At 37.7% G+C, this 13,299-nt stretch overlaps 1 protein-coding gene across 2 annotated transcripts in view; it reads right to left on the bottom strand.

Annotated features, from left to right (window-relative positions):
* Window positions 1-13,058, bottom strand: part of LOC126969617 (dynein axonemal heavy chain 3) — a 70,768-nt gene extending 57,710 nt beyond the window's left edge. For both annotated transcript variants that reach the window (XM_050815162.1, XM_050815163.1), the window contains exons 1-12: window positions 12,867-13,058; window positions 12,395-12,536; window positions 12,048-12,186; window positions 10,783-10,958; window positions 10,019-10,222; window positions 8,330-8,566; window positions 7,914-8,001; window positions 7,091-7,298; window positions 3,790-4,004; window positions 2,585-2,775; window positions 1,968-2,152; window positions 1,185-1,447 (exon numbers count right to left, since the gene is read on the bottom strand). In XM_050815162.1, coding sequence (XP_050671119.1) covers window positions 1,185-1,447; window positions 1,968-2,152; window positions 2,585-2,775; window positions 3,790-4,004; window positions 7,091-7,298; window positions 7,914-8,001; window positions 8,330-8,566; window positions 10,019-10,222; window positions 10,783-10,958; window positions 12,048-12,186; window positions 12,395-12,536; window positions 12,867-13,035 — 2,217 coding nt within the window. In that variant the 5' untranslated portion in view covers window positions 13,036-13,058. The remainder of the gene's footprint in view (window positions 1-1,184; window positions 1,448-1,967; window positions 2,153-2,584; window positions 2,776-3,789; window positions 4,005-7,090; window positions 7,299-7,913; window positions 8,002-8,329; window positions 8,567-10,018; window positions 10,223-10,782; window positions 10,959-12,047; window positions 12,187-12,394; window positions 12,537-12,866) is intronic.
* Window positions 13,059-13,299: the final 241 nt, after the last annotated feature.

The following is a 13,299-nucleotide window of genomic DNA, read 5'->3' on the forward strand; positions in this document are numbered from 1 at the left end:
TCACAAAAACAACTAGATTGGAGACTGTAGACCTACCTCTGAGAAAACCATGTTGCTGTGGAATAAATACGTGCTTAATTTCATTATATAATTGATCGAAAATGAATCGTTCAAAAACTTTTTTTTTTAAATGAAAATAAGGGACAAGACGAGCAGGACGTTCAGCTGATGGTAATTGATACGCCCTGCCCATTAAAATGCAGTGCCGCTTAGGATTCTTGAAACCCCCAAAAATTCTGAGCGGCACTACAACAGCGCCTGTCACCTTGAGACAAGATATTAAGTCTCATTTGCCCAGTAATTTCACTAGCTACGGCGCCCTTCAGACCGAAACACAGTAATGCTTACACATTACTGCTTCACGTCAGAAATAGGCGCTGTTGTGGTACCCATAATCTAGCCGGCATCCTGTGCAAAGGAGCCTCCCACTGGTAAAATTTCGCGAGATGGGTCTATAGTTTTCAACCACGTGTTTGGGGCCTTTTTTGTGGATGGGGGTGATATAGGTTGATTTCCACATGTCAGGGACTAAACCTTCTTTTAATGAACGTTAGAATAGTATTCTGACTGGGACTGAAAGTTCTCTAGCGCAACTGGTTAAAAGAAGAGCAGGAATTGTATCAGGACCCGCTGATTTCTTAAGGTCTAATCGCTTCAACTCCTTGTACACCTGTGGTGCTGATATTTCAATTGAGGATATGCTGCTTGGTGTGAAATCGATTGAGGAGGTAACTGACGATGGCTGGGAATTAGAGGGTAAAAAAGTGGAAGAGAAATAGGTGGAGAAGAGTTGAGCAATGACACGGAATACTTTGAGACAACCTTGTCTCTAAACCCGTGTCACTAAATTGATCAGAGTAAGTCATAGTAGCCGGATATGAGGCAATACTTCTTTTACCTTTCATATAAGTCCAAAACATTATAGGATTTTTAGTAATTAGACCTTCTTTTTTGGCAATGTAGTTATTATAGTGATTATACTCTACAACACGTACCCTGTCACGAAAAATTTTAAACGTATTTGAGTCCGAAACATTACCGTAGGTTTTAGTTTACATTACAGTACTGAACACTAAGTGATGTATCTCACTTCTGGAATTAAAAATTTTATGTATTATTTTTAGAACAGCTCGTTAGTTAGACAACACTATAATATAACTAGAGGGTTAATTAAGATTACTTACAACTAAATTATGGTGTATCTCATCGATTCGGCCGACAACTTCTCTCAACAGATCAAGGTTCAGGAGCGGTGGATCATATCGCCGGAAGGTCTCCAGCTCCTTCTCGTGCTTCTTCAGCTTCTCCTCGAAGATCGCCTTTCTGCTGCGCAGCTTATCTTCCGCCATCATCTTCTTAGTGTTCAGAGTCTTCAGAGTCAAGTCTATTGTCTCCTCCATATCCAGTGGCCACAGAAACACTCTAGTGTTGAGGTTGATATCTTCAACTGTAAGCATTAATGCTTTATAATGCTTTAAATATAATGACCAATATGACCGAAAATCCAAATTTCCCTTATATAGAGTTACACTTCTTAAGCTTAAATTACGACGAGACAAAGAAAAACGCCAGAAAGGCCGCAAATCAAAATTTTTTTAAGAAACAATTGTGTGGTAAATGTTACTATAACGTTAATTTTCTAAGTGATACCACAGACGGGTTGGACCGACCGCCCTCAGGCTATTTAGTAATACATTTTATTGTACGCAATTATATTGTAACGAAATTTTATTTAAAAATAATGCAGTACGCTGAGTCTATTGCGCCCGTTCTTATCAGATCTGAGACATACATTTTCGAATGGGTGGTAGTTTTTGACATTCAGTAATTGATTTGAAATCCTATGTTGAATAAAAATATTTGAGTTCAAAACTTCAACTTGAACAATGACACGGAATACTTTGAGACCAACTCCCACTCGACCAATCCTTAAGAAGTACTTTATATATAGTAAGATGACGTCATACAGTTGAGATGTGCATGGTCCATGAGGAACAGCACGTGTTCGGCGGTGGTGCGACTCTTCTCTCGCAGCTCGAACATGGCGCAATCCCGGCAGTCCTGGATGTACGACAGCAGCTCCACCAGCTGCGCCGTGGTCTCGGGACTCTCCGATGCACGCGATGCCATCTCTTCGTACACGTTGCAGATGCTGCGCGGGTAGAGGTTAGTGATACGAAAATACAACGGGCAGATAATACGAAAATCATTACTATCGTTTATGGGCGGGCAGATTGCATGAAATTTGATTATTAATGTGAATAAGCGGGCTGGTTGTATGAAAATTCATTACTATCGTTTATAGGCGGGCAGGTTGCATGAAATTTGATTACTAATGTGAATAAGCGGGCTGGTTGTATGAAAATTTATTACTAACGTGGATAAGTTCGAGAAAACTGCAGCCGGTTATCAATTCGTCAAAGCTACTGTGCGAGGCTAGAAGTTATCAACTTCACAAAACACGCGGGTATGCAGAGCCAGACGTGCTTGCCAATTTCACTTAATGTCCAGTGGTGGAATTCGGATGCTGGTATCAACCTGAACAATTTTGAGCTGAATGTAGTGATAATAAATGTCAACTCACGATCTATTCCACTTTCTGTTGAGAAGGATGAAATGGTCTACGATGTAGTGTCGCAGGCCGTTCACGATGTCCCGGATCACGTCGTTGATAGGTCCGCAGTCCAGCAGGATCATGTTGAGGGGGATGTCGCGGCGAAGGAACACGATCTCATCTCGGAGGGCCTCGTACATATAAATCCGCGCCGAAAAATCCTATAAATTTGGTGATTATTATAGCAAAATGTGTTATATATGTTTAAATAAAACATTTTTAAAGGATTAAACTGAACTCTCTTAACTCTCTGAACTTAAATTGGAACTGGACAGTCCCCCTGAAAACGAGATCTGGAAAGGTCTTGAAACGTTGGGTTAGCTAAAATAAAAATGTAACTTTTACGCAAACATCTAATGTAAAACCGTTACAATTACACGCGTTTTAATCCTTTAAAAGTGTTCTATTTAAATGTGTAACACTCGCGTTAATCAAAGAAAATACTATGTTATATATGAAATGAGTTGAGCCGATGAAACATTTTTATCCACTGTATTCGGTAAATCTTACGTTAACTGACATAGATTTGGCTAATTAAAAAGCGAAAAAAATTAATCTGTGAAAAATAATTGCGAATATGGTGTGGCTCAGGTCAAAGTGGAATTCTGCTGGATTAAATAAAAAGTCAGTCAGTAATTAGTACTCGATATATAAGACACCGTCGTATTAGACCATTTTTAAGAGATGGAGCGACGAGATAACCACACAGGTCAGGGTGGAAAAAAATGGAGTAGTCCTTTACGGCAATTGACGGTTCTCCCATGGAAAAATTACAATTTAATAAACTATCTTTCATATTAATGTATGTAAAAAATATAATATGATATGAGCTAGTTGTAGGATATCTATAAAGCCTAATGTATATGCCTTCCACGATTGAATCACCAGCAACTCTCCAGATTCTATCGCTCTTGGTACTAGTAAGCGAGCATCAAAATGACATCGTGATATTGGTATTGGTGTTACGTCCCGAGATATTACAATAACCTAACGTGTAATCTCATATCGAATAGCTCTCACAGATCTTTATTAATTAAATGTAGTGTAATTTTTGTTATCGCTTCTGTTTCAAGTGACATGTAAAATAAGCCATTTACAGGAGATTGTGGGGAAATCGTGTTTTAATATCCTTTCAACGTTGATAAACTGTCCATTCGTCCAAAATGTTCAGTTACCTTAAGGTAGGGGGGCGGGTCTAAGGCAAAGAAGCGCAGCAGATCTTCATGAGCGGAGCCATTCAGAAGATAGTGGTAGTCTTGGTACATGCTGATGTAGCGGCTGGGTCCCGGCCTGTTGATGCTGAATACTTTAACGCACTTGTTGATCACTTCCGCTAGGTACAGCTCCTCAGGGTACACTGCCATCAGGTACGGTCTGGGCCGAGCAGCACCTTCACAAAATAACTTTTGCAAAACATTTTTCTCTTTAACCAACGATAATACACTTTTGTTAAACACAAGACGTATGCTTATTTCTAAATTTAAATTTTATTCACATAATATTTATTTACTTCTTTAAAACCCAACAAATAGTATTGAATAATTAAATATAAATAAATAAGAGTTTATTAACAAACCACTACCACAGTAACAGAATAGATAATAAAACTTTAAACACAATGAAAACTAATTAGATAATACAATTCATTGATAAAAAGAAAGAAAAAACAGGATAATGATTGTCATCAAATGGAGCTAGCCCAATAAGCTGCACTGGCGTGGCGCTATATATATACAATATTCATACTGTCATCATATGATGACAGTATGAATATTGTAGCACGGAAATAGCAAGGGCTCTCAGTCGGCTCTTACGAAATAATATATAATATATATAATGATAATATATAATAATATTGACACACTTTTTACATAAAATATCTTTTTATTTATTGAATTAGGCGTTACTTTGCGGAAATCCGTAATTATACAAATGATTAAAGTTTTCTTTAGTGTTATTTCCGCCAATATTTGTTTTTAAGGCGCTATAGTCCTAAAAAGTAACATTTTTAAAAATCTACTTTAAATACTTCTACAAATACTACGGTTCCAATTTTTTGACATGTTTATCTTCATTTCTTTATCTAAATCATCGCTGTTTCGAAAGCACGATTACAAAAAAAAACCTCGATAGATTTATTTTTTGATTTGTATTTTTTATTTGAATTGTTTATATTATCATAAAAATATGAAAGCTATAAACACAAAACTTATTTTATACGATAGTGGATTTATCAATATGCTTTGTGAATTATTTTATATTAATTTTTTTCGTAATAAACCAACGCGACGCCTTGGTTGCATGCTCGCTCAAGCCAGCAGTACGCCCGTGACCACTGTCAAGGAAGGTACTGTGTTCGTGTCTCTCGGGCTCACATTACGTAAGATTTTAACAAACAAGTACAAAGCGGGAATCATAGTAAAAAAATAATGATGATGCGACAACGTATTTGTTGAAATATATAAATAAATGTAAGTCGGAAAGTACCTAAAATAAAATTTACGTAATATTATTTTGAATATTATGCCACGCAGGATTTTTGTATATATGTACTTTAGGGAAGTTAGATAAATCCAAGATGGCCGCCGCACAAAATTATGATTTCAGCAATATGGATATCGTGTCCGAGGATCTCGAGGGTGCAGAGAACGATTGTGTGATCATTTTTGAAATCCAAGATGGCTGCCGCACAAAACTATGATTTCAGCAATATGGATATCGTGTCCGAGGTTCTCGAGAGTGCAGAGAACGATTCTGTAATCATTTTTGAAATCCAATCATCCGGCCATCTTTGACTTCAAAAATGATCACAGAATCGTTCTCTGCACTCTCGAGAACCTCGGACATGATATCCATATTGCTGAAATCATAATTTTGTGCGGCGGCCATCTTTGATTTCAAAAATGATCACAAAATCGTTCTCTGCACCCTCGAGAACCTCGGATACGATACCCATATTGTTGAAATCATAATTTTGCGCGGCGGCCATCTTGGATTTCAAAAATGATCCCAAATTCGTTCTCTGCACCCTGGAGAACCTCGGATACGGTACCCATATTGTTGAAATCATAATTTTGCGCGGCGGCCATCTTGGATTTCAAAAATGATCCCAAATTAGTTCTCTGCGCCTTCGAGAATCTCGGATACGATATCCAAATTGCTGAAATCATAATTATGAGCGGCAGCCATCTCTGAATTCAAAAATGATAACAGAATCGTTCTCTGCACCCTCGAGAACCACGGACACGATATCCATATTGCTGAAATCATAATTAAGTGCGGCGGCCATCTTGGATTTCAAAAATGATCACACAATCGTTCTCTGCACCCTCGAGATCCTCGGACACGATATCCATATTGCTGAAATCATAATTTTGTGCGGCGGCCATCTTGGATTTCAAAAATGATCCCAAATTAGTTCTCTGCACCTTCGAGAATCTCGGATACGATATCCATAATGTTGAAATCATAATTTTGGGCGTAATATAACATTTCTCTGATACGTCGATAAAAAAGATTTACTTCAAAAATGCATAAAAAATATTATCACAGTAATTCCGTACTCTAGCACAACTGCAAGTTTTAAAAAATATTACGCGGTCCTTCTGGGTCGGCGGTCGTTGACCCGCATCGCTCGGTTCGTTCTCAGCCATGCCCGACGCCCGTGTCCATGCGTACCTATCGAATCTACCGTTCGCGCAATTTTTACCTAAAGTGTTGGGAAAACCTCGCCTTAAAACAATTTGTCTCGCCAAAATCTGGCACGAGACAACACGTCCTGAGGATGCCTCGTGTAGAGGCGAAACACGTGTCGAATTGTTTGAAAAACAAATATTGGCGGAATTAACACTAAAGAAAACTTAAATCATTTGTATAAAATATCTTGCCCCAAATTAGGCATATATGTATAGCCTGTGTTATGGGTTGCAAGACAACGATATATTTAATACAATATACTTACTTAAACATACATAAATACATATAAACATCCATTACTCGGAAACAAACATCCATATTCATCATATAAATGCTTGCACCTCCCGGGATTCGAACCGAAAATTAAAAAAATAATGGTTTGAACATGAATGAGGGGCCGAGTTTCTTAAGAGTTAAATATTTTCGCCGGTTACAGGCTCCATTGTAGAGGTATCTACCACAGGTACGCGTTTTCTACTAGGGAAGTTGAATGAAATTACTGACCCGCTGCGAGGTAACATCATCTATGAGCCAAGGTGTAGGCATATTACCATCAGTCGAAAATCATTCTCGTCGCATCACTTGTAATCTTAATAAAAAATCTAAATTTCATCTGTCCGCATCTGCCATACTGCCACGATTGGCGCGTGCTAGAGCGCCAACCAGGACCAGTTTATCAATACTCCAGGCGGACAGCTAAAGTTGAATAAAGCGCATTGTTTGGTCTTACCTCATAATTCTAAAAATTGATTAAGAATTTATCTGAGACCGTATTCGTACCTGGATACATGAGGCCATCGACGCTTGGCAGCCGAGTGTTAACACTGATTATAGTGTGGAACCACTTCGTTATGAGAGCCTTCATATGATCCAGGGATGGGTCGAACGCGAGCTGGATGGAGCCAGGCTGTCCCACGACCCTGATGCGCAGCAGCGGATTCTTAATGAATGTATAATCCTTGTACTCCATACCGTAATCGTTGCCTTCCTACAACATTGTTGCGATGAGAAATAAATCCTACTGCCTGTCTAATAAAATATATCCTGCCGCCGAATTCCACCTTCGCACGACACGCCACAAGTTAGGATATCATCCTCACCATCTGGATGTGTGGCGGTCCTCCACAGTGCGGTTTTCCAGGAGCTTTCTTCCACGTACTACAAAGCTGTGGAATGAGCTTCCTTGTGCGGTGTTTCCGAGACGATACGACATGGGTACCTTCAAAAAAAGCGCGTACACCTTCCTTAAAGGCCGGCAACGCTCCTGTGATTCCTCTGGTGTTGCAAGAGATTGTGGGCGGCGGTGATCACTTAACAACAAGTGACCCGTACGCTCGGTTTGTCCTCCTATTCCATAATATATATATATATATATATATATTCCTTTCACTATATAATATAATTTACTCTCATTTTTCATACATCCTGAATGATTGAGATGTATTAGAACTTTTTGCTTTCGTTTAAATCGACATAATCTGTTTAAATCTCTGCTTAGCTTCCTTCTTCTTCTTCATTTTCTATCTTTATTCCCTTTTATTTTTTTGTTTATGGGCCCCAAAGATCAATTTTTTTAATGTGAACGTTATTCGTTGGTACTTACGAAATAATACATAAAGTATTCGGCAAAGTGATAGACGCTGCGCTCCACGAGATCACGAATTTGCTTCGACATCAAGCCGTGAATACAACTGAATTACAGAAAATAGAATTAATTAATAGCATTCAAATACAAATTCAAAATTTATTTATAAAACAATTATCTATAATTTTTTTAAGGAAACCACAATTCAATCGTAGTTCGGTATTCAAAGTAATTTCTTTCACGTACAATTATTGAACTCTTGGAACTAATTTAATAACTACTACCAAATAATATATAATAGTACAAGAACTAAGGTTTTGTGCATGTCCATTAGCGGTTACCTCACCTCATCCCATCACATGTTGCCCCACTTATATAAAAACAATTTTCTTACAATTGAGTGTCATATTTCATCAGGTAATAAGTAGGAATACCTAAAAAACTCCTCCACTTGGAACTTGGATGCCTTCTTCTTCTTGGCGACGTAGACGGACCAGTGGCTCCTCATCTTGATCAACGTGTCGGCCACGTCCACGATCCAGTTGTCCACCAGCTCAGCTCTGGTGTCCGCGCACAGCTTGTTCAGCCGCTCCGTGAACTCGCCAGGGTACTGCGGGAACGGACACTCCTCTTGCATCTTGTTCATGTCGCAAATGAATATATTTTGATACCTGGAAAATAATGATGTGCACTAACGAGTGAGCTGACGAATGTTGTGTACATTATGGAAAATTCAGAAAACTTCCAGTTTAAAAAATGACGCCTTGTCAGCGCTTTTTAAATACTGTGATGAAAACTTACCTACTTATAAGTAGCAGAAATAATACGAAGATTTTTATTTGTCATGAATTTCCGGTTAAATACAACTATTATTCACAACTAAAGTTTTTTCATACACATTTATTGCAAATTATCTCCGTCCCCCACTAAATTTTTCACTAGACTTAAATAGCTACCAACAGGATAGCTCCCGATTTTTATACATGTTGGTGAGTGATACGCACTGCCCATTTTAAAGCAGTCTCGCTTAGGATTCACAACTGAACCGAATATTCTGAGCGATATCCGAATTGCGGTCGTCACTTTGAGATATAGGATATTAAGTCTCATTAGGCCTTCAAACCGAAACAGAATAGGACCGTCGGACAGCCGCCAGAATTCCAGATAAGAGGATACTACTCTTCCCTCACAGACTGGAAATGCGGGATGAAAGACTTTGGTATTGCAAAATTCTATGAAAAGTGGTTCTCGTTTCACATAAGGTGAGCCGCTTGGTCGTTTGGCACATGCTAAGATTAAGAATAATATAAGACTATTTAAAACCACCGACACTTCGCTGTAGTTAAATTTATATTTTAAGGGAAGATAAAAAGAAATAAATAGACGGTAATGAAAAACCCGATAAAGTGGCCAGGGAAGCTAGTTTGATGCCCTACAATAGTAATGAAATACCTATCATACTTCTTGACGCCAAACGCGAATTATACAATGTAATAAATCTTAAGTGGCACCAAAATTGGAATACTGAAACTTCTAAATTGCACTATTTCAGGCGAGATGTTTTTGAAGGTGAAACCAAATATATTTTAAAACTTAATAGAAAAGAACAATGTATATTAACACGTCTGAGAATAGGCCATACCAATGCATCTCATGTACATTATATCACGAAAAGTCTTGCCTTAGATGTAGCTCACCATTTACAGTCAAACATGTTTTATTCGAATGTGCTAGTTATATTTCTGAAAGACAGATGTTTAACCTAAGTAGTGATAGATACCTAATATTAAGTGATCCTGATATGTATTGTAATGTTCTACGATTCCTCAAATTTTGTAATCTTTTTAGTTTGATATAATTATTGTATTTGTGTTCGTGGTCGCTGATAACCTTGTTGTTCTAAGCGACCTTAAATAAAGGAGAAAAAAAAAAAAAAAAAGAAATAAAAAATAGCTTGGGTTAATTTGATCCATAAAATATCCCGAGTTGAATAGTCATCGTTTTGATCACGACACATTCCGTAATTTTTTTGTGATTGCGCCTCATTTAAATAGTAATTTTAATTTTATATCTATAAAAATACTAGTGCAACGATGTAACAGATAAGAATTAACAATGGAGACCTCTCGTGCCACATCCTCCTCAGCTCGACCAGCACGGGGTTGCCCTCGTAGTAGCGGTAGAACATGGCCTGCCTGGCGCGCACCACGCCGCTGTGCCAGGGCACGGGCGCTCGCACCACCAGAGCCGGCCACAGCGTCGGCATCAGCGATATCTGAAGCCGCGCGCGCTCGCGGGGGTCCTCCAGGATGTAGCTCAGCAGGCATCTTAGGTATACAGACATTTGACTTGAACATTAAACAAAAGAGACTGGTACATGTGATGAGCGTGCCCACCTGGTTTGATAACAGAATAGAATCTTAAAATGACGCAAGCTTCCTAAACGAGTACCTAATCAGCACACCTCTATTAATAATATTTTATTGTATATTTTTAATCCCACTAATAATGCGCTACATGCTTACAGCCATCCCTTGGTAATTTCGGCTTAAAATATACAAAATTTCATCCAAAGAACGAACATAAAAAAAATACTCAAAACTTTTTTATTTCAAAAAAACAATGCGCGTGCGGCCCGTCTGCCTGGCACCAACAGGCAAGTACCTAGTTTTCCGACCTCTGAATAGAGAACATAGAAATGTGTGACTTCCATGAATCCTAAAAACCATTTTTGCGTAACAATCTTTGCGCAAACTTTCATTGGCAGTTCCTGTGTGAAGAAATCATTATGAGAAAGAAATATTAAGAATATCAAATTGCATCAAAATGATGGATTGGAATTTGGAGACAAAAATTACCAAATTATAATTGATATTTAAACCCTTACCTTTTCATTGACTGAAGAAAAAACTCTTTAATATCCGCCTCGCTCTGTCTCACGCAGGCCTGGTAAGTGAGAATAAGAAGCTTCCTCTTTATGTGTGCCGTCTGTTTGTCCACCCGCAGCTTGGCGCGCTTGTACAGGTGTTCGGGAAACTGTGGTAGCTGGTGCTCTGATAAAGACTGCAATCACACTCATTTATTCAGCAACATATGTTTGTATACAAGCAATTTACATTGTGTATCTCGGGAATTTTTGAGGCGACAAACCAATCGAACCAGCTATCTTTGGGAGAACGCATTTTTATTGACTTTTCGTTCTACAGACTTAAAATATTTTTTTATAAAACGGTTATTGCAATTTTTGGAGTCGGTGTTATCAAAATAGGTTTGTAACTTCATACATAGTTATAGGTGAGATGTGCTTGAGTCGTGAGGAGGCGAGAGGCGAGAGCGGGTCGCGGTGAACGGCCACCGATTCAAAAAATAATAATAATTAATTAGATTGTTTAATAATACGCAATTATTTTTATACTTTTTAGTGCATATTATATCTATTGTTAAGGAATAGTGTTTTTGAAGTCGGTTGTTTTTTTGTTAATTTATTTTTTTATTTTTAGTGAATTTGAAGTACACTAACTAATAATTTGTCTAAATATGTGTAGATATACTAAAATTTTCAATGCAGCAATGAACGTGAGCGATTTGCAATTTGATTACAGACAGTTGCAAATTCTGGCACAGATCGCACCCTTACTGTAATTCGTTAAGGAGTCCCATTTATCATCATATTCGACTACGACAATTACTTAACCATAACTATGTTACGGTAGACTTAAATATCCGGATAGCATAAAAAATATTCGGCCGAGTATCGTTAATTTGCTCCTAAGAATTGAAGAGTTCCGTTACTTTGTCATGGATTCCGTAATCAGAACCTAACCAAACTCTCACCAAACTATCTTTGAAGTATATCATTTCCAATAAAAAAAGAATCGTCGAAATCGGTTGGCGCGATATTGAGTTATTCGTAAATTTATCATCCACTTTGCTATACGTATGTATAGCAAATTTAAGACTTTTATGGTTTTCTCATGGATGCCAGTGTCAGATCTGGGCCAAATTCTTTTTTAATTTGGAAGCACCAGCTTTCAAATAAAAAAAGAATTATCAAAATCAGTTCACAGAGTCGAAAGGTTTGAGGTAACAAACATAAAAAAAATACCGACTCCTCCTTTTTTATAAAGTCAGTTAAAAAGAATAATTACCAACCGTGGTAAGATAATATTGTATCCTCTCCAGTTCCTTGGGGGTCAGGACCCTGTAGTGCTCCTCTTCTGTTATCTTGATCATTTCAGCCTTCTGCTGGTCGGGGTCGCGCGGCAACTCAAACGACAACTTAGCCAAGTGCCTACATAAACACGAGTTAGCCTCTGTATAAAGTTAACTTAGTTTTGTAATTAAAATTAAAATCACATAATAAACAGGTTAGTTAAGGTCTTTTATGGTATAGAAGCATTTATGTTTGTATTGTATCTCTTTATGAAAGATATATTTTATTTGTTCACAGCATGTTTACGAGTTTACTATATTATTCACAGAAAAAACAAAGTAAGTACTTTTTCAAAGCTTCTTCCGCTGCCTTCTCCGCTTCTATCTTCTGTCTTTTCTTCTCCGCTATTCTCTTTCTCTTCGCCTCTGCTTCTGCTGCCTTTCGTCTCTCATACGCACCAGACACAAGGTCTTCGAGCAGCACCAGTCCTTAAAAATACCAGGAATATAAGTTTAGTGTACGTGACTTTGTATTAATGTGCGAGAATTGTTCAAATTAGAGCTTACAAAGTCTATTTTTTTCGACGTTTTCACAGCTGTCATAGTCTATCTAGATGTATAAATAATCTAAGCTTGTAATTTTAAAACTACTAACAATATCACTTATCAGGATTAAAATTATAAAATTTCAAATTTCACTGTGACATGAACAATATAATTATTAATCGTGTTTATAAAATACAAAATAAATAAATAATTGATTTTTATTAAAGTAACTAAATTGTTTAATTTATTTGATTCATTAACTTTCAACCTTACCTTTCTGGACTTTAGGCTTACTCTTCTCCTTCTGGAGAGCCTCCAATCTCTCTCTTTCTCTCTCCGCCCAAGGCTTGAGTGGGGGGAACTGCAGCTCCCCATTGGGGCCAAGCGGACCGTACAGATTGGGAGGCGGGCGACGTTTGGGGGGCATGTTAATCGTTCGCATAGTTTTTGAAGCAGTTGTGTAACAGTTTCCTGTTTAATACAAAACATGTAATTATTAAGAATAATGTTATATAATATAATATTCAATTTACTGCATCCAACGTTACACAAGTAAAAGGGCGTGTTTTGGTAACGGAGATGAGCTAAAACCTAAGGAATCTGCTATATTTCATGGAATTACTCTTGATTTCAAGATTCAGCAACTTATGCGGTCAAAAAACTAGGCAACATGATGCTTTCACCAGGAACAAACATAAACGTTTAT

This window comes from Leptidea sinapis, chromosome 18 (assembly GCF_905404315.1).
Source record: "Leptidea sinapis chromosome 18, ilLepSina1.1, whole genome shotgun sequence".
Classification (NCBI taxonomy): Eukaryota; Metazoa; Arthropoda; class Insecta; order Lepidoptera; family Pieridae; genus Leptidea; species Leptidea sinapis.